The sequence below is a fragment of the Xiphias gladius genome, chromosome 5 (genome assembly GCF_016859285.1).
Source record: "Xiphias gladius isolate SHS-SW01 ecotype Sanya breed wild chromosome 5, ASM1685928v1, whole genome shotgun sequence".
In the NCBI taxonomy this organism is placed as follows: domain Eukaryota; kingdom Metazoa; phylum Chordata; class Actinopteri; order Istiophoriformes; family Xiphiidae; genus Xiphias; species Xiphias gladius.
Window position 1 is genome coordinate 3,844,492 of NC_053404.1, and position 21,473 is coordinate 3,865,964.

Sequence of the window (21,473 nt, forward strand, 5' to 3'; positions counted from 1 at the left end):
GTAAAATCAGAGAAACTGATAATTTTGCAGTGGTCTCTTAATTTTTTCCAGAGCTGTATATTCACAAAACTGATTTCTATTCTGGTAATCCTGATATAAATAATTGAACACCTAAGCACAAGTGTTAATTTATTATTACAAATTATTTTTGATTGAAGCCGAGCAGAAAAAAATATGTAGATGGGATGCAGTTAGTGTTGGTACAGGGTATGCAGCAGTAGTAATACAGTGGGATAAGGGCTGTTTTTGGGATCTACATTCCAATATATCAATCTGACTGATTATTTCAGCACCAACAACTGTAAATCAATAGCAAAACAGCCTGTTTAAATGCTATTTTTTGCCAGTAGAAATTGACTGATATGATACCTCAGCGTAGAGACACTATTGGCATACTGTAAACATACTGTTATTATCCTTGTGCTCAAACCGCAAAATAAAATCGCCTTTCTCGAAAAACTCCAATTGAGATTGTTAAACTAAAGTTCTTTCACAAGATATAAAAAAAACCCACACCCAAATGGGTTTTGGATTGCTGGTTGGATAAAAAAAGCAATCTGAAGGGGTCTCTTTGGGCTGTGACAAATTGTGATAAGCATTTTTCAGTATTCTCTGATATTCTAATGAACTAATCTAAAAAAATCATTATCAATTGGTTTTCTTTCTTGATTATTCGTTTTGTCTATAAATTTTGAAAAATGACTCTTGTAGTTCCCCAAAGTCCAAAGTGATGTCTTCAAATTGCTTGTTTTATCTGATGATCAGTTCGAGCCCTAAAGAATTTTAGTTTACTGTCATAGATGACAAAGAAAAGTAGGAAATTTTAGCAATTCTATGAAGAGTGTGTATTTCCACAACGTTTATTTTTCATGAGCTAAGAGGAACAACCCTGTCTTTGTGGTAATGCATTTTGTCAGATAATCCAATGGTATTAAAATTGTGGGGTTTTTTTTTTAAATCACAAGTGGTCCCTATGTAGCAATGATTTTACATGTGGGTCCCTGTTTTGTTCATATTGTGCATATGGACGATGACATGTATGATCATGCAGGCGATACGATGCGATACACATTCCTGCCGCAGGTTTCAAGCTGCTCCATTGATTGACAGTTGACTGCAGTAATGCACAAAGAAACATAGTGGTGCTTCAACAAAGGTAAGGAAGGAGAAGGCTGCAAAACATGGATGTAAACAACGTAGGAATTAAAATATTTTTTTATAATTTTTTTTCAACCCATAAAAAGGAACGTAATCCTTCAATTCATCCTAAAAATAAAAAAAAAAACAGCACAACTGTAAATACATGGTTTTATTGGATAGCGATGAAATATCTGAGAGACTGGAATCAGGGAATGTTTAGCATTTTTGCTTGAAAATTAATTATCTAAGTAGTTGATTCAATATCTGTCGATCAACTAACTGATTAATCAACTAATCATTTCAGCTCTAACAATAATCTACCTATTAACTGATGATGTAAATAAACTGCAACTGCACACATTTGCTATCTTTAATAAATAAAGCAAAACAGACATTTTTTGTGGTTAAATTGTCCCTGCATTGCAAAGTCTAAGTAGAAATCATTTGTTAAAGTCTGCGACCTTGTTTGTGTCTGCGATGAAACAGTTAGGCAGTTCATTGATTGGTCATCAATTATTGAAAAGGAACTGATAATATGAACCTTTTAGTCCTGTATTGAGCAAGAACACCAATCATTTAGTGGTTACAGCTTCTCAAATGTGAGTATTCGCTTGCTTTCCCTCTTTCATCATCATAAACTGAGTATGTTGGTTTAACTGGCGGTTAGTCTGATCAAATAAGTAGTAGGCATTGCTTTGGCCTCGGGTTACTTGTGATGGGCATTTGTCATTAGATAACTGTAGATTAATGAATAATGATTACTACATCTTGTGGTGACAAGGCCAAGAAACATGAGAATGTGGGCTATTGGGCTACACACAATTAAAAGGGCATATTTAAATATCAAGCCCATCTATCCATTGGCCCACATACCATGACTAAGGGTGTTTGACTGGGTGTGTGCGTGTTGTGGGTGGAGAAGCAGTGACAGAAAGATGCATTGTGTTCCGTTCATACGGGTCATGGGTCACTCAACCTACTGCCCAGAGACTGCCAAGCCAGCCAGCCCTCCCCTCTCCATGCCTCCATCCCTCGCTATATCCATCCAGAGAAAAGTTCCAGCAGCAGACCAGCCACTGTAAAGCCTTTGTTGTGTACAGTCCCTGTCAGAGAGAGGGCTGCCTTGTCATCTATACTGCCCAGTCACATGTTTGGGGTCTTTAGAAAAATGAACTGCATCATCAGCTGGCCACTGGGCTGTATGTCACACTGACAACATGACCACATACTGAACTCTGGACTGCCAGCCACCTTCTGACTTACACGTCAAAATATTAACCACCCGCTGCTGTTTAATACCTCTTTCTAGAAGCACTTATTCATTTCAGACTTGACAGAATCCCACTGCCTTCATTTGGGTTGAGAAATAAGAACTTATTGGCTTGAAAAATAAAAAGCAAAACATTATATGCATTAATTTTTCTGGAAAAAAAACACATTAGAACCAGGTAAGTACCATCACAGAACCAACTCTGTCACATGCAGCCATACTTTACAAGGCTGTAATATCTCCAAGTTGACAGCCTTGTTCTCTTTCGTCCTCTGGGTGACCCATAAAAGAGTCTTGGCTGGGTAATTGATGGTCACTGAGCTGCTTCTGTAGTAAGCAATTCAATTTCCACTAGGCATGTCTTGCCACATTAGCGAGAATGGTGCTATTGTTTTGTCAAGCCAGCAATGGCACATAAAGGCAACTCTGTCCGCCAAATTGTCCGTGGTCCATTGACAGAATGTATACCGGGCAGGGCAGCAACTGGGACACTCGGTAACCTTGAGCCATGAGGTGGTCCTCTCCTGCTGAGTGGTGCTTACAGGGATCTGGAGCAATGGTGCCAATTGGGTTGGGTGGGAGTAGCAAACAGGGTCACTGAGTTTGCTTCGGGGTGACAAAGGGATATTGGATCAGGGCCCAAATGGGCAGAGAGAGGGTTCAGATGGACTGGGATGAGACCTTGTCCCATTTCTTGTTCAGGACAGGGATGTGGAAGTGCAGCCAGTTAATGAGCTCAGGATTTTAAAATGTAGCTCTGGTTACGGCCAAAACAAGAATCTGTTATCTAAAACAAGTTTCTTCATAAACAATGTTTATGAATGACTGAAAACTGAAGTGCTTCGAATTCTTGTATCAACAATAAAAAAGATGATTAACTGCTTTAGAAAATATTTGTTTTTTGGACAAAAAAGTTAGATGTGCATAAAAATAAAAAAATTTTAAAAAAGTGCATAAAAAGGTCCTGCAGCTTAAATTAATTCACGTTCAAATTGTAGGTCACCTTTGGATGAAGTTAGATGAAGTTAGAAACTGTGGCCCAGGCCACAGAGCTGCCATATAACCCCCCAACTCTAAGAAAGACAGATTACTCGCCATCAAGGGTTTGGACAGGGAGACACAAGTCAGGAGAAGGAATTTGTGAATTAAGCAACAATGAAGACATGGAACTAAACAGCAAATTCCCCCTCGATCTCCTTTAACAGTATTAGGGAACCAAGAGTATGACACACTTGGTGCTGGACAGGACAGGTTTTGTTTTTTCCCCCCACCACAATCAGGGTCAAGACCAATAGCACAGACCAAATAATCACATTGTTCAAAAAGATGAAAAATGTTTGAACTTGTTTGTTTTGGATGAACAGGAGTTTGAGGGGAAATGGAAGGGGGTTTAACCCAGGAATGTACTGTACACAACCCCTTAATCCAGATATGTAAGAAGATTGCATTCTAGTGTGTGTATGTGTGTAAGGAGGGAGAGAGAGGGGGGGGTCGGTCTGTCTAGGCTTGGCCTGACCTGTAAGCCCCTCTGTCCCACAGTTGCTGGTGCATGAAGCTTATCAAGTGAAGCCTCTAACACTTTTTAGATGATTATGGCACTCTGGCTTGGTCTGTCTCTTTGCTTTAATCCATAGAAACAATGTTTTCTAGTAGCAGTCTTTGACCCGAAAAAAAAACAACAACCAAAAAGCAGATACACACTTAAGTGTACCATACATATTGAGCCCATGCTTATTTGCTGATGCACCAAAATAACACACTCTAATAGAGAAAGTACAACAGGAGGAAGTCAAATCCACTGAAACTCAGACAATTGACCTTTGTCTTATGCCACACTTTAAAAATAATGTTTGCTACCACAGTCTTACATACTGAATGAATTTACATGGCCATTGTGGGAATGAGGTCATTGGCCACTCAGGATAGTAATACTGCACCAACTGAGAGCAGGATCTGTGTACTTATAATAAGGAAACAAAGTGAAAAGCTGCCAGCAGGCATAAATAGGGTATGCCTGTTTAAGCAGATGGTTTGCAGGACTGGGGTCAAATGAGCTATCTGAAATGCTTTTATTATGAAAACATGCAGAATAGATTTAGTCTATGTAACCTCTATTAGCATTAAACAATCTCTGCCTTTGTCTCCCACGTAGCCAAAACAGAGACAAATTGCAGGAAGCTTAGCCAATTATATTATTATCTCTTTATTAATGAATTGTGCTGTATTAATACATGTAACATCTTTAAATTCCAAGTACTTTTTTCATATTCATGGAGCTCAAATTACCATGTTTGTCTTTCTGTAAGCAGGTTAGGTAAAAACTGGGCATATCTAGGACTAGATGTCTTTAGACCAGCTACATGCTTAAAAGTATACCAGTTCCAATTTTTCTTCATTAATACACCTCTGTTAATTTAGCTGTGATGACACACTTTAATTTATGTCAATACATGTGTGTCACCATTGAACTCCATATGATTTGCATTGCATATAATTTGGTCCATTTTATGATTTCACAGTTTGAAGAACTGGTGTGTTAATGCTTTGAAAAAGGCAAAGGGAACTCATGAGCTACATCAACAGAAAGTGATGCACAAGGCTGAAGGACAGCAATGGCACTCGAACTCCCAAACACACGCTTGTTTTGCTTCTGTTCAGTCTAGATCATGCTGGTCTGACCAAGGTCCGTTTTAGATATGATAAGGATATTCTTCAAAAGGCAATGGTAGAGAGAAATATAAAAGTCTCCTGAAGAATGGTTCCCTATATACAGCTTCACAGAAGATTTTTTCCCTGTTCCCTGAAGTTTCTCCCTGCTCCTCTCCTTTAGACACTAGCTGGTCTATACATTTATTACTGAAGCTCTTTAATCCCTCCCTGATAGAATAATCAGCAAGCCGTCACTCAACTATACAAAGAGGCAATCACACCAGCCAATGGTGTTGCAGAGCTACCAGAGCATGAACACTGAGACATCCGTTACCGCTGGCATTTCCATTTCATTAATGGACACTGGGAGTGCCTCTCTGCCAATCAAACACAAGGGCACTGAGAGCTACTGGCCTTGGAAGTCTCTTCCGTGTTACTCGAGAGAACACTGATCAGGCTCCATGTGTCTCTGTTATATCGTTGAGATATTTCTGGCCAGCCTTGTGGAAATGTACAGAGACATGTACTGTATCCCCAAGAGGCACATTTTGGTTGGCAGACTCCCTATTGAGCTGAAAGCTATAGGATGTGTGTTGATACTGTGTTAAAATTAGATTTGCTGTTTGAAATGACTGTTTGGGTACAGAGCTGTAAAGCTGGCAGAAGAGTCCAGACTGATCCACAGTGGTATATTGTGTACTCTCTGTGTATCCCCTTTGTCTTTCTCTGTAGCATCTCTGTTCAGTGACAGCTGCTAGTGGAAAGTTCTGAGGACAAAAACACAGTTTCTGGAAAGTCAATTCAGTGACAAAAATCACGGGGCTGTTACAGGACTGTAGGAACAGCACATCCTTAACCACTAGGATACAAATGATCTACAAAACCATAAAATATAACACAATGACACAACCATTGGTAAAACAAATATCCATCACTCCACTGATGGAATATCAATAAACTGGGCAGCACAATGTGACCAACAGATTGCAGGTGAAACACTCATCATCTCGCAAACTCATCTAAACCTTTCAACAACCCTGTACACTCTAAGCAGAAACCAGCAGTTGCTAAATGTTGGTGACAAACAAATTCCAATCTTCCCTTCATAGTAAATGACCTCTCGTGAGACGGCCACTAGCAGATCTATTTCAGCTCTGATTGATGCACAGCTCATCCTGTCTCTTCGGCAGCCACGCAAATAATTAACGATAGCAATAGCACATGACAGAGACAATACGTGCCCCTTGAGGCTCGAAGACGCCTACGTTCCGATGCTTCCCCCAGTCCTCCCAAACGCTGGCAACCAGCAGCAGCAGCTGTACCTCTCCTGAGGAAAGCAGTGAGAGCAGAGAAATACTGGATGGCTCGCAAATACTGCCTTTGGTCTGCAGGTTAGTGATTAATTGTTACACTCAATCACTGAGACATACAAAACTTTTGTACATAAAGACAGAGCACAACAAACGCTAGAAAGAGTTTGACAAGAAGGTGAAAGACTAGAACAGATACACCTTCATTACCCAACAGATCAGATTTGTCCCCATGCTGAACTAAGTTACAGTTTCATTTCTTAGGAAAGGAGACTGATTTCAAAGAACAAGCTGCACCAGGATAATCTCTGACTTCACACGCAACATCTTTAATCACATCACTAGTGTTCAGTTGTTGCAACTTTCAAGTTTCAGGCAGTCCCTTTGCAGGCAAAAGAGCATTGTGGTTGAAAAGAAGATGAAGGAAATAAACGCAAAGCCAAACACCATGTGGAGCAGCAGTGATCCACTTTAGCGCTCTGCTGACTCCGATACCTCAAGGTGGATTCAGAGGTAAGAGAAATCGGAAACAGGGCACATTACAAAGAAAGCATTGCATGATGCAGCTGAGCCCAAAAATGATTTTATACCCAGAAAGCGATATGTGAATGACTTTACCGTCACCCAGCTAATAGCCACATAAATCTAACGCAGACAGCTTTTTAAGAGATACTAAGGGAAATAGTTCCCCAGACTGTGTTCGCTGTCCTCAGAGAGTTGAGTGTAAGCATAGCTTCTTGCCCCTGGAGGGAAAGTGACCAGCAGCTGTTTAAAAGGCTCTAGACACAGCCATCATGAGTTATGTAACCATGCACTGAGCCCAGTGCCCTGAGCATCATCACTTGTATGCAAACACAGACCTCTGTGGATAACACAGCAGGGGATGGTGAGGTTACTTGCTAATTAAATCCCACGTAAGAACACCCACACGTTCCCAACACCATACGAAATACATAGTAGTGCGCAAAACAGTTAGTGCTGTCAGTTTGAACGTTTTGAGGCAAGGGGGGGGGGGGGGTAGTTCGAGAAACAACACTGGAACCAAAAATGTCCCAAACAGCCAGGGCAGGGAAAGAGCCAGAGCTGGAGAGGGATGCAGAGGGAGGAAGCAGAAGGAAAATCAATCACTGTGCTTTCAAACGCAGACCAGCTAGGGATTCTTACCTTCTCTGGGTACATGCTGTCCCAGTCCACCGAGCTACAGTAGTGAGCCCAGCCCAGAGAGAGGGTCAGTGAACGACTGGGGAGGGACTGAATAAACCACAGTGAGCAGTGGAGTGAGGAGAAGAGGGAGAGAGTGGGAGTGAGCAAATTAAATAGGTGATGTACCCCTGTCATCCACTCTGTTAATAAACGCCACACTGCTTCACAGGCTGACAGGCAGAGCCCCTTCATGGACACTGGAGTGGAAAGAACTACAACCAACCGTGTAGACAGAGAGAGAATAAGACTTGAATTACAAAAAGTATCTCCTCTGTCAACTGTGTTCTTTACGTACATAAATGTTCCAGCCGTTTGGTCTATTATAGACCAGTTGGTGAGTAATAAAATTTTTATAGTTGCAAAATGGGCAGTGCTGGAAGACCTGGTGACTACTTGTGCCTGGCCTGATAACCAGGCTGAATTGCCCTTTAATTTCACTTTTTTCCTTCAGCCTGGTTTTGTGTTCATGTTAACAGATTTGTTTGCAAAAACTAGCAAATCTGCAGCAAGCTACATGTCCATCCTGTTTACGTCATTCTCAGTTGAAACGGAAGCTGCAATAGTGGATGCTAGGAACAGTTAACCTTTTTTAACAACAATCAAAGAAACAGTAAGACTTACATCAACTATACAGCTGCACCGATCACATCCATGCTTGTCGTCATTTTTCTCAAGTATTTTTCTGTCCCTGTTTTTCCATGGATTTAACTACTTGCAAAGCATGATTGATGCTCCCGTTCCCACATGCAAAGCTTTGATTTGTTGGGAAACACCCATAAAAAAGTACAACAGACCTATGTGAATCACTGAACAAACAGGAGATGTCCGCAGTTATTCACAGGTCTGGAGCCAGGTTATAGCGAAGTGTTGGTTTTGGCTTGTTTTGTTCATGAAGAAATGGATACAAGGAGGAAAGAACTATGGAGCAGAGTTGTATCAACCTGGATAGTGCAGCAGTTTATATGATAGCTTCCTCTAGTTTGGGCTCTCTGGTTCTCCCCATCCCCTCAAAGATCAGCATCGTCAGGATGGTTTGCAGCTGGCCAATGGTGCGAATTTCACTGTCAAAAGTTCAAAGCTGACACTTCATGAAAGTGCCATGTGAATTTATTTAATCTCGGCAAGCTAATCCAGTCATTCCAGTGATTACATTGAAATCAGCTGATTTTAAAATTTTCTCTTATAAATGCTGGTGTGACCAAGCCTTAAACACAGGAATCTGGCAGCTATTTTCCTTCTATCTAAAGTTAAGACAATAATGTTATCGACAACTTAAAAGCATTATTTATTTTCATCTCACATGGCCAGAGTAATTATTGTAGATTGGAGTGGGAGTTAGGAGGGGATTTAATCATCAGTGACAATGTGCAATGTGACCTGCCTGATGCAGCATTAAGTAGCTGCTACCCCAGCTTCAAATATTTTATTGGCATGGGAGCGTCAAATGACGAGCTGTTTCAAAAGGGTTTCCCACTGTGTTCCAAGAATAAAATGCTGAGGTAAAGACCCAATATTTTATTAAATTCTGTAGGCATCACTGGCTGCTTAAATCCAAAATTATTGGTCTTAGAAATCTACACCTTAAACCTAGACATAAAAAATTGAGAAAAACGGAATTTAAGTAAACCATTCTATCTGTCTCACCCTTAGAACATACTAAAATCAAGAGAATTAAAGAAGATTCTATCCTGCACCTTACACAACAGACATGATTTCCTTTAACTCTGAACCTGATTTGTCAACATCAGCTCTTGTAGTCGTCTTGAAGGCTCAGCCCTTGGGGGCTTGTAGGTTTAATCCGCTTGTTGTATCACAGCGGCGCGGATCAGGATGGATATGGGGAAGAAAAAACAAAATTGCGGTCACAGGTTGAAGTGCAGACCAGGAGTTCTTGGTTTCTTTGCTGTCGTCCTGCCCTTCACTGAGACCACCTCTTACAACATCAGTCAGTGGAAAGGTTGAAGGGAGAGAGGGGTGTGCAGAGGCAAATACGAGGCTGACAGCACAAGAGGAAGTAACAGAGACAGTGCAAGTGCAAAAAGTGGAAGAGAAACTAAAAGGCCCAGACAGAGGAAGGAGAAGAGAAGTAGAAAGAATGCAGGGGGGTAGATAAGCAGACAGACAAACAGAGTGGCAGACTCTCACATCCATCTCACATGAACACAGCAGACGCACTATTTGCTCAAGTTTAATATTAGAATACTGAAAAGTCCAGTGCTTCACTTCTGAGGGTCAAGCAGACCCTCATTGACTTAGCTTGCCTGTTGCCTGACTGTATGAGTGTGTGTGTGTAGGCACTGAGGCAGGAATGTCAAGTATGCACTGGAAAACAAGCAGGGGCCTCCTTTTCAGCTGGTCCGGGAGTAAGACTCTCGGCACAGCTCCAGATTACGGGGCACGACATACAGGAGATGGTTACACTTTGCATCACCGCCTTGTACTCATATTTGGATTCATTTACAAGATCATCATGTAATGAGACGATGCACTTTCTTGTACTTATCTCAAAAGATTTCAGTTTATTGGTAAACTGGCTTCTGTGCAGTAAACTGAAGTTTCCCAGGACCCTCAAGTGGGACAGAAAGGCTCTCTCACCAGCCACTGTCCTTTATATGAACAATACACACGTTCTGTTTCACGTGGGACAAAATTCACTTAACTGGAAAATCATGATCCAATTCGCTGCACCAAAATAGCAGGCACTAAAGCAATAAATTGATCCAACCTTTCTAAGATCAAACTCTTCTTGGAGTGAATACATTTTTAAAGGGCACTTGGGAGTCCCGCCTTGGGAGTCCCAACCACCCCAACACAGTCTATTTCAATACACTGCTAAGCCACTGATACACATTTTCAGCCTTTGCTCTGTTGCACAAGTCAGCAAACATACAAAATAGCAGAAACAAGTCAGAGTGCATGAACAATCCATCTACGTCTCAACACATGTTCAGACATTCATGACATCCAGTTTTAATGCTCTCCTCCATCTTTAATGGTGACCTTGAAATGTTGCTCTTTCAAGTCATTCATCTTGCCATTGCAGCCATTCAGAGGTTTATGGCTCACTGGCTACAACTAATCCCCAGATTCACCCAAACATGAAAACATATCTGTCTGGCCTCCTGTCCCCGGGTCTTTGTCATCCGATGGGAGCTACAGTGGCTCTGTCAGGCCCAGGGACCTCGCACTTTGTCCCCGTCTCCCTACACCCTCCCCTCCACCTCCTCCTCCCTCAGGCACTGCCAGCTAGCAAGAAGACCAAACAGCAGGCTGAAGGCAGACAGACTCTGCCCTCCACTCAGCTGCTTCCTTTTGTTTTTAAACCCCTTCGAGAATCTGTCCAAATATATATACAAGCCAGTTATGTCATTGTGGCTATATGCATCCTTAAAGCGGACCTCGAGGAGATTTCCATGAAACAAGACATGTGATGCTGGAAGACGTCTTATTTTAGGAGAGTGACTGATCCAGCTTGTAATCTCAGGGAATAACTGGTTTTATTACTGACATGGAGCACTGCATGTTACAGAGTATGAGGAGGTACTTAACAGCTAAATGTGCTAGAACTGTGAATGAAAGGGAGTGGTTGATACCTTGTTTTTGGAGTGCGATTGTGTGAAACAGTATAATGGCTTGGACACGGAGGGCCCGTCAGCGTCTTTCTAATCAGACAGTGAGTGAGAGCAGGGCATCACACTGGCTCCACGGTGCAAAGCCACAGACGCAAACACATCCAGGGCCTCAACATCTTCCCCTCTGGGACACATCTGAGAGAAAGAAAACAACAATCTGGCCTCTCACACAATTCCACATAGTAGCCTTCATCAGCTCATTAAGTCACCGTGGTTTGGAAAGAAAAGGAGCTTTTTCCCGTCAAACGGACGAGTCTCAGCTGTCCCAATTTCTTAAGAAGATATCAGTAAAAGTATTCCAGAGTAACCCAACTAAAAATAACATTCTTTGTGGTGATAGCGATTCTGTTGTCCAGTTTTTCTGTTGAATTTAAAATAGGCAAGACAACAGATTCTTAAAAACAGAACAGCTGTAGAAAAACCCAATGTGTTTACATAAAAAACAGGCTTTAAATCATATGGTTTGCCACATTCTTTCTAAGAAAATAAACACTATCCCTTAGCCAGGCTTTTGAGAAGTGAGGAAAGTAGGTTTATTTTGCCAGTCCCTTGAGAGTACAGGAGCTGTGCTTTTAGAGGAGCAGGGAGGGGGTAGGACTTGGTGACTAAATACAATTCAGGAGGACAGCTGTGTGACCACAAACCACAGAGACCCCTCATGGTGCTGAGGAGACAGGGAGTGGACCCTCAGCCTCTGCTACTGTCAGAGGTCCAGAGATAAGCAAATTACATATGGAAAGCATCAAGAGACACAGAGACATTAATCATCACCCAGAAATCAAATCTAATCAATTAGAGGTGGCCAGCTGGCACTCGAGTGGAGGCATGTCAACAACAAATCCTTCTAACAAATCCATCCATCTAACCATCTGTCCATCTACCAAGCAGTTTCTGCTCTCCTCTACAAAGTTAATGTGTAAGGCAGAGGAGGAACTATGTTTTTTGGAGGGGGAGACTGAAGGTGAACTGTTTTGGAGTAAGAATAAAAACGAAAAAGGAAAAAGGCAGATGTGATTATAATAGATATTAACGGCCTCCGTCCAATTACTATACAGTCCAATGAGCCTGCAAAGCAGCCGCCCCACATTAAAATCCAAAAATAGCAAAAGAAAGAAATAAAAAACGTGCACATCCTAATCATTGTTCAGTAATAGAATCTTCACACTGCGGGTTGCCTCTGCTGTGTGACTCCTAACTCTTAGCTGTGATGGTTAATCAATTCATCGATAAGTTGATCAACAGAAAATAAATCTACAGATATTTTGATAATCAATTAATCATTTGTTATTTTTCAAGCAAAAATGCCAAATATGCAGAAACGAAGGTCACAGTTTCCATTAGAGATAGGTTTGCAGTTGGTTAATTTTCAGACAAAAGTAGATTTGTAAAACCTTGCAGCCTGCTATGATGTTATCCTGTATTGCTGTTTACAGTTGTTATTGATATTTATTTAATTTCCCGTGATGCCTACTGTTTAAATTTTTACTGTTACATTTGCTGATTTTTTTTTTTTTTGACAACTTTTCCTGACAAATGTCCTTCTCAGTACATATCTTGTTCGCAATTTGTTAATAACCAAGTATAACCAACCAAATATGTTTTTGTTTTTAAAAATCTTAAGCTCTTTATAAGTATGAAAAAAAAAAAAAAAAAAAAAAAAAAAAAAAATCTAGAAATCGGTCAGGCTTTAGAGAACACCAATAACTTGTACAATGCAACATTGTTCTCTCTCTCTCTCTCTCTCTCTCCCTCTCTCTCCCTCCCTCCCCGAGCAATGACAGGAAGCACTGGAAGTAGGGGAGTTGAAAGAATTAGGTTTTCTGCAGGGTCATTCACTTGCCTGGCAACAGGCCAAACAGGACAAACTAACACAACACCACAAAGGCACAAAGAGCAAGGGAGTGGGTTCCACCTGCCCCAGCAACCACAGACAGCACTGAGCTTCACAGGGAGTTTTGTCTGAATCCTGTCTGCTGTCTGTTTTTTATCCGCCCCGCCAGCACTACTGTAGCCTGACAAAAAACACTCCAAAGAGCTGCCCATGCAAATGTAAATGGCTGAGAGTGTTTATTTTGGCCCGTGTGATGTGACAAGCATGAAATTAAATCAAAAAGGGTGGTGAAGGCAGGCAGCAAGAAAGAGAACAACCCTTTTCTTGGGGTATGTCACTTCTGACCCACAAACCATTTAGCCGTCACATACGCCTACATACGGGGCTCTGAAGTTGTAAACTTTGTTAGTGTGCTTCCATTCTCACTTTCCTTTCCCTCACATGGCACATCACACATGGCATTCACACACTCGTGCTCACACAGTGGTCCCCACAGCGGCGCGACTGGGGGCTACAGGCTGATCCTCAGCAGATATGACCTAGTTTCTATTCAAGCCAGTCTGTCTTTGTTCGCTCCATGGTGGAGGAGGCTGTTGCAGTCAGTGGAACAAAGAACACAAGCAGCATTTGGAGCCTTCAAACAAGCTGACCCTGCCTAAATACATCCTCTTGAAAAAATGGCTCATGAAGGCAACGCTGCTTGGACTCCCACTGTCTGGAAATCTCCTATCTCTACTTGGATCTACCTCCGCTGCAGACAAGGAAGGATAAGCCCCAGTTCCTGCAGTCTTCACCCATTCTCTCTTTCTCAGGGTGAGGAGACAGATATCATGGATGTGGGAGGGGGCCTGAGTTATCAGTCTGGGGACTGGAGGAACAGGGGGAGGAAGGGGATTAATTGTATGTTTTCATCAGGAAGTCTGGATTCTTACATCAGGACCCCAAATAAGGCATAGTCAGTTAATACAGATAATCAATAATATAATCTGGCTCAAATCATTACCTTTGGGTGTCATAATACCTTTGCAAAAACTCCTTGAGTACAAGAACGTCAGCAAGTTTAAAAAGCAGAAGCAAAAGCTACAAATCTGCACAACCAAGCAGTTGTGTTTGGAATTTGCTTGTATTAAATGTACCTGAAGGCTCTCATTTACAAAACCCTTCATTTAACAGTGGAGCTGTGAACAGACCATTTAGTCTTTAATGACCCAACTGCAACAGCCGCCCCACAAAATTGCACATCTGTACAAGCCAGACAAATCAGGCTTCAAGGGCATCAGTAGAAAATGTTAATAAACACCTGCAATTTTTGCTGCTTTCGTCAAATCTCGTAAATGAGGCACAGAATTGTTTTAGGCAGACTTCTGTAGGAGCTGATGAATGAATGCAGCTTTGCATGAAACTGTGAGCAAAGAACATGCAACCTCTAACATCCCCATATGAAAGAATCTGACTGGGAAAAGGGCGGTTATCTGCAGCTGGCCCAGGAGAAAAGAAAAAAATGAGCAGAGGGTGGGAAATAAACCATGTACAATGGAAGAAAAGGAAAGGAACCGTGGGTATAACTGAGAGTACAAGAAAGGGCCAAAAGTAGTGGCGTCATGAGAATCAGTACTCTAAAGAAAGAACTACAGGAGCTAACTTACATTGTGTTCGCTGCCCCTACAAACTTTAGTAATGACTGAGTTTTGCATAGATTATTCCCTTAAACTAGGCAAGAACTCGCAAATTCACAAACGCATCAAATGAAACATATCTGGAAGGACACAATTTCTAAACAGACTAAAGTAAACACTTACCTGCACGTGTTCTGTTGAGCTACTGCTCAGCTCGTCCCCAGACTCAGAATCCTTGCGAAGCTTGTTCAGCCCTTCTCCTGGCAGTTCGCTTGGTGGGGAGGTCCTGTCACTGTCTGGACTTCTGTTATGGTTGTTCCCCACTTTGAGCGGAGGCGAGTCTGCCCGTGTCCGTGGCAATGTGGAATTGTTGGCGTGGTGATGGTTGTTGTTGTTGTGAAGAAGTACCAGTTCAGCTACAACCTTGCAGTGATGGGGACTCCCCATGTTTTGGTTAGCATCCTTGGGTAGAACTGGTGGTGTGACACGGTCAGAGGATGGCGACGGGGTGGAGGAAGGCGATGGACGTCCAAAGCTGGACATTTCCGGCTGGGGTCTGTTAAGGTTTTCATTGGATGCCCGGCAAATATCCAAAACAGTGGGCTTGGCCCTCAAGTTGGGTTTCTGGGGAGGCATGAGCGCCCGGCGCACCTCCCTGACATACTGTGCCGGCACGTAAAAGGCCTTTGTGCCCTCCTCCTTTTTCACCTGCCACCAGTCCTCATTGGTCTTCTTCACCAGCATGTAGCACTCTCCCTGGCGGATAGCCACCATCTTGTCTTTGGCCTTGTACTCGTAGTCGTACTCCACCTCGATGTAGACCTGGCCCGGGCCGATAGGCAGCCCCTCTCTGTCAGCCATGACTGCCGGAAAAAGTGCTCGAACTCTGACCTCAACTTTTCAGCAACCCAGTTCAGGAAGGCTCCTCATGTCCGACTGGGGGAACTGCTGGGCTGCAGGAGATAAGACAGATAAGACAGTTTTTTTTTTCTTTCAGCTAAATGTCACAACCTATATTTTTTAGGGCACAGGGCCCTTAGCAAACTCATTACACATGAACATACTCCTTTCAAACCAAGCAAACATGCTCCCATTTCATGGTACAAACTGCCCAACCTGTCACACTTCACATTATTACTCATATAATTACCACAACCACAAAGTGCTTTTGCTGTGATACATCCACATTATGACATGATCTACCCCAGACAGACACACTCTATTGATGAGTTGAGTGGAGAAAACCACAACTCCTCCCTCTGATCATCAAAAACCACATCAGATAGTCAGCACTGATTGTTCTGACAACCTCTACGACTACTGAGGATATCCAGCCTGGTAACCTGATCACCCTTTGCGGAGCTAAAGGTGATGACAACATGACCCCACACACTGATCCTGCATGCAATCCAGTGACTGCGATGACTCCCTGGAGCTTACATCCCCCCGGAGACTGCATCCAAAAATAAAGTATGCGTCGTTTCATAGAGTCCTGCTCTGCAACATTATTACTCATTAATGCAGTTACAAGACACACTCAGAAAGCTTTAAAAAGCCAAGGGTGATGTTCTTGATATTTCATTAAACAGTCAGCGTGTGTTAGTCAGAGGACAGCTGAGCCCTTGCCATTCCTGCAGGGTTTGTTTTGGGATGAGGCCTGTCATTGATCCGTCTGTCAGAGAGTATCCCTAAATACCAATAAATACCAGAACGCTTCCACAGAGAGGAGCTGCTACTGAGTCGCGACTCCCTACATATCGAATTCTGCTTCCTCCTCCCTGGAATAGCAGCCGCCATGGACGACATCCTGGAAGCGCAGGAAGTAAAAGCAGGTGATTTTAGTGAGGCGTGAGAACATGCCGCTGAATCTATAAGGGGTCCATCCTTATGTAAAGAAATATGTACGTACACTCTGAAGCTCAGACTGAAAGCTATGCACCAAGAATAGACTTATGGTGGTGACACCAGTCTCTGAAAGAGTGGGAGCCCATGAGAGATGGGCTGCATGTTCATAATGGGCTTAAATAGTTTCTGTTTTATCCGTTTCACCACCATGAAAACACACACACACACACACACACACACACACACACACACACACACACACACACACACACACAGTGTTACATCATGCCATGGCTTTTAGTGTGTGTGCCCAACAGCAGTCCAGTCTGGGACAGTCCCAGTACAAGCTTCAGACATGATGTCAACAAACACATGTGCCAGCCTTCATGAATGACCGTCTCTCAAGAAACAGTCACTTTCTGTTTTAATTTGTGTTTGTACTAGGAATTGATATCCAGAGATGTCGTCAGGAGCCTGTCAGAGCTTTAAGTCACGTACATGATAACGGCACTATCGATGAAGTTGCATGACAGAAACCGTCCCGACCTCGTCACAGCAAGTTCACAGCGTCACTGCATCCTGCATACACTAAAAACAGACTGCGTTTCTGGTTTGATTTTAGCTGCGTGTAATGTTTTCGCTGATAAAAGGATAAAACCTGTAACAAGTGATACTGCTGTGGCGTAATATGAGCATGTCACACTGTTCATCTGTACAAAGATAACTTTATCTGTTGGATTACCAGCTTCTCATATTCTCTTCATAACATTAGCATCTTAAATTGGAGACACTCGTCCAAAAGATTACGACTCCAGAATATACACCAGTGTAACCCGAAACAATTCAAAGAAGGTTTCAAAGACCTGTTTACTAAACTGACAAGTCAAAAAAACCAAGCATATGAAATTAAATGATCAAGTGTGGCGTAACTTTAATCGTCTTTTTGGAGGCATATCAAAACCCAAAGAAAACCTCAGAAACCAGACAGATCTCTCTGGAAATGAAGCATGACATCACTCACCTTGGCAATGGCCCATAACTGAGTCACAACAGTAAAAATGACTGTTGACCATAAATTACAACGGACTCCGTCTCAGAGGACTGCAGTAGCCAATATAGTACAAGCCCACAACTCCACTCTCTCCCCCTCTCTATTACATCAGCTGTGGGGTCCGGAGAGATTAAATTTTGCTGCAAACGGATCCCCGGCAGCGCATGGTGTCTGAGTGAAACGACACCTCAGAGGAGTGCGGGAGCCAACTTGTTGCTCTGTAGAGACTCAAAGGATGCCGCTCATGTTTAGAAACAGGTTGCCACAGTTCAGCACCGCAGTGACTGAACGACCACACTGCATGTCTGTCTGCATTCATGCATGTCACAGCTCTGATGTCCCGCCTTGCTGTTTGGGAATCTATCAGAGCTTCCCAAAGCGGGACTTTCAGGGGTCCTTGAAGAGGATGCCCCTTTTTTAATGAAAGATTTTGAATGTATGCACTCACAACACATGTTCAATGTTAATAAATAAAATGGTTGAGCCCCTTGCCCACATGGCTCTGTAGTGAAATGCTGCTGTTGTATTTCAGCAACGTATAGAAATCAGTGCCATTAAGTTAAAAATATATACTTGCATAATTGACGTTATAGCGAAGCACTATGATATAGCACCCTTGTTTCAAATCCGGGCTGTAGCTGGCAGGAAACCAAGGTACGCATCAGCACGGACATCACGACCTATGCGTTTGTCTGCGTACATCTGCAGACCAGCCTCTCTAGCAGCAAAACACCCTGAGACTCGGACCGCCTTTGTCCCTGGGCTTCATTCAAAACAGATGTGGCCGAGCAGCATCCACTCCAACGTGTGCTGCTGCATTTCAGTCCATCCGTGCCTGGTATTCGCCACATATGTGGACGAGCACTGCATGAAAACACTTTCCCTTTCTCATAGCGCACTGTAGAAGCCCTGAAAGCAAGCAGATTGAGTGTGTAAATTTCGGGGTCTGTGCGGCCAGAGCATGCCTGGGGCGGATGGCGGTGGTGAAGGGGGGGGGCATAGATGGGGGGCAGGGTCCCTTCCAGCCCCACACAGGCTGCAGAAAAATACAACACAAAGGAGTTTAATCCGTGTGCATTTGCAACAAAGGGCTCCGACTCGACATCACCAAGGATCCCCAGGAGCGAGGGAAGGGCAGGGACGTGCCTGCCTAAGAAAGACCCCCCACCTCCACCAACGGGGGCAAATAGCCTAACACACCGCGAGAAAATAAGCTCAACAAATCTGTGGGTGCGTGACACACACACCGATGCTATCACGTGGAATGTTTAATTACCCAGGTGAGAACATATCTAAAACAAGCACGAGCAAAAAAAAAAAAATGATGTTCAAATCTCGGTAAATTTACCGGTGGGAGTGTTTTCTATGAAAATGTCCAGAGGCTTCGTGCTTGGACAAAAACACCGCAGGTTCACTCGGATACCGACCCTCGGATCTGCAACGGCGTGCATAGCAACAAAGTAACTCCGACGGAAGCCAATAGCCTCTCGCTGGCCAGGCGACGGGGGAAAAGCCGCACACAAAAAAAATGAAACGTACCAACCTCTGGAAACTCCAGCGGCGTCTCTCCGGAGAGGCGGTTGAGGGGAACTTTCCCCAGCTATTTCTCGGCGTCTGCTGCTCCGGCTGAGTCCGCGGCAGACCCTCCGGTCGGTCGGGTTGTTCGCAATCCCCCGCCTCTCTGCACCTTGTCAAGTTCGGTGCGGTAAAACGATGCGCATCCGGTCGCAACTGTCAAGGTAAAGCCTGTAACCTGCCTGGATTATTTGGGGTTATGTTTTTTTTAAAAAAACAGTCTAACAAAGTGAGAATAACCAAAAGAACAGTCCAGAATTAGACCGGTGTAGTTAATAATTTCCTCTTTTGTTATTTTCTTAACACAATTTTTTTTATTACCCCATTATTCTGGTGATAATTTAATGCATCATTTCCCCCATACTGTTCATTTATACATGTATGATCTCCGTTGCCAGATCCCGTTGTATGTTTGCTCGTTGCCAGCTATTGGAATGACCCCTTTCCCTGAAGGAGAACAGTTTCAGCAGCTGTCACGCATAAACTCAATCAGCAACATATGCATGGCGAATAAAAGCACGTCTACAACTTTGATCAAAAACCAATTAACACATTTTGTCAGTACAAGCATACACAAAGGGCTATATAATGCATCTTTAAGGTCTGTCCAGTTTTTGTCTCGTATGAAATCTAATGACACTTTAAATTTAATAAACTTGTGTACAGAAGCAAGTTGTCAGTCTGGGCTTTTATTGTGAAGGTGAAATCTATCAAATTCCGCTTCTGGTCTGCGTGTTTCCGTTCGGCTTGTCGCAGTTGTGGTCTTTAGCGCCGCAGACGCTGGTCTGTCGCTCCCACCCCGCACCTATGTCAGGCGCTGAGAGACGGCGTCCAGAGCCCCACGTCCCGGCTTGCCACTTGCCACCCAGGGCCCGCACACACCCCGGGCTCTGTGACGGAGTCCAGAAGATCACCTGGAAATCTTTTAAATTTCACTTCATGGTTAAGTTCCCCCTCTTATATGAGCGCCATTATTTCTCATTATTTGGCAGGATTTTCATTTTCAAACTGTTAAAGCCATAGAACATAAATGAATTTTGTAGGATAAAGATGTATGGACGCACCCCCTCTTCCTCCTCCTGCTCCTCCTCCTCCTCCTCCTCAGCTGAGCTCTGTCTGGCAATTACAGCGGGGAGTTTCACCATCCAAGCTGGATCATGAATGATTTAGCGCTCGGGTGATCCAGGAACACGGCAAGTCTTCAGTGGGGAGCGCTCAGACCGCAGGAGCCCGGGCATTAGCCTCAGACAATAAGACTGCAAGTCTACATTATTTCAGAATAATGTCTACGCCGTAATTTAATCACATCACTTCTCATCGTGCGTAAGAGGAGACCATCTGTGTGCAGTCACACCCTGTTGGTAGAAGGGGGCAAGTGACAGGCATGAGCGTGTTGGTTTCAGTGACCTGTTGTCTTCTTTGGTTAAACTGAAGCACAGATAATGTGCATGTTTTGGGATATGAAAATGATCGAAAGTAAGCACCCTACAGAGCTCATTATTAACCCGTGCGTTTTCCAGGAAACCATGACGCATTCATTCAATTTAATAAAAAATTTAAAAAAAGCAGCTTTTAATAGGTAGTTTTGAGGCTTTTTATATTTATTTTCAAAAACCTTTAGCCAGTTTCCAAACATTAACAATCTTTATAACAATAAAGGAAAAAAAAGATTAGACTATTCATATGCTCTCATGATAGGGAATAAATGCACCACAATTAGCTGTGAAAGTTTCAATTTATTATGTCTAAGATAAAAAATTGAGAAACAAGGCTACAGAAAACTCAGTGTGCATTGTTTTAGGTCCCCTAATAGTATTTGAAACACTCACGTACAGTGCTGTTGTAACCCGGACAAACTGCACAGGCACTTGCGCAATCAATTACCTCTCAGCATTCAGGCATCAATGATACTTTCAGTGGTATAGCATAATAAGCATTCAAAAAGGTTATTTTTTAGCAAAACGTTTAAAAACTGTTTTTGGTCGAAAGGGTTTTTTCCTTTAGACAACTGGTTCAGAGGAGAAGTTTCAGTCATGTAAAATGTCCTTACTTTTCTTAGGTTTTTCTGTAACTTTACATGCTACACAACCATAGGAGGCCATTGCACTCAGGCCAATGAGTGCTTCTGAGGATACAACAACAGAGCTGACAGATTTTCAGAGTGTTACAGATCAAAATGAATCATCCACTTTACTACTATAAATGTAAGCATTTCCATCTCAGTCTGGATATATTTAGAATAAAACATAATTAATATTTTACCAAACAAAATAAACATAATGGGACTCTTAACTCTTGTCTGCCGCCCTCGGGCATAAATAACACTTGTATCTACCGACTCCCTGCGCCGT

The 21,473-nt window shown here is 42.9% G+C and overlaps 1 protein-coding gene across 3 annotated transcripts in view; it reads right to left on the reverse strand.

Annotated features, from left to right (window-relative positions):
• The window catches only part of arhgap12b (Rho GTPase activating protein 12b), a 58,548-nt gene extending 38,782 nt beyond the window's left edge, over positions 1-19,766 (reverse strand). For 2 of the 3 annotated variants that reach the window (XM_040126939.1, XM_040126936.1), the window contains exons 1-2: positions 19,091-19,766; positions 14,835-15,604 (exon numbers count right to left, since the gene is read on the reverse strand). In XM_040126939.1, the coding sequence (XP_039982873.1) occupies positions 14,835-15,512 (678 nt within the window). In that variant the 5' untranslated portion in view covers positions 15,513-15,604; positions 19,091-19,766. Of the gene's footprint in view, positions 1-14,834; positions 15,605-19,086 lie in introns of all 3 variants that reach the window. The other variant, XM_040126937.1, reaches the window with a different exon arrangement.
• Positions 19,767-21,473: the final 1,707 nt, after the last annotated feature.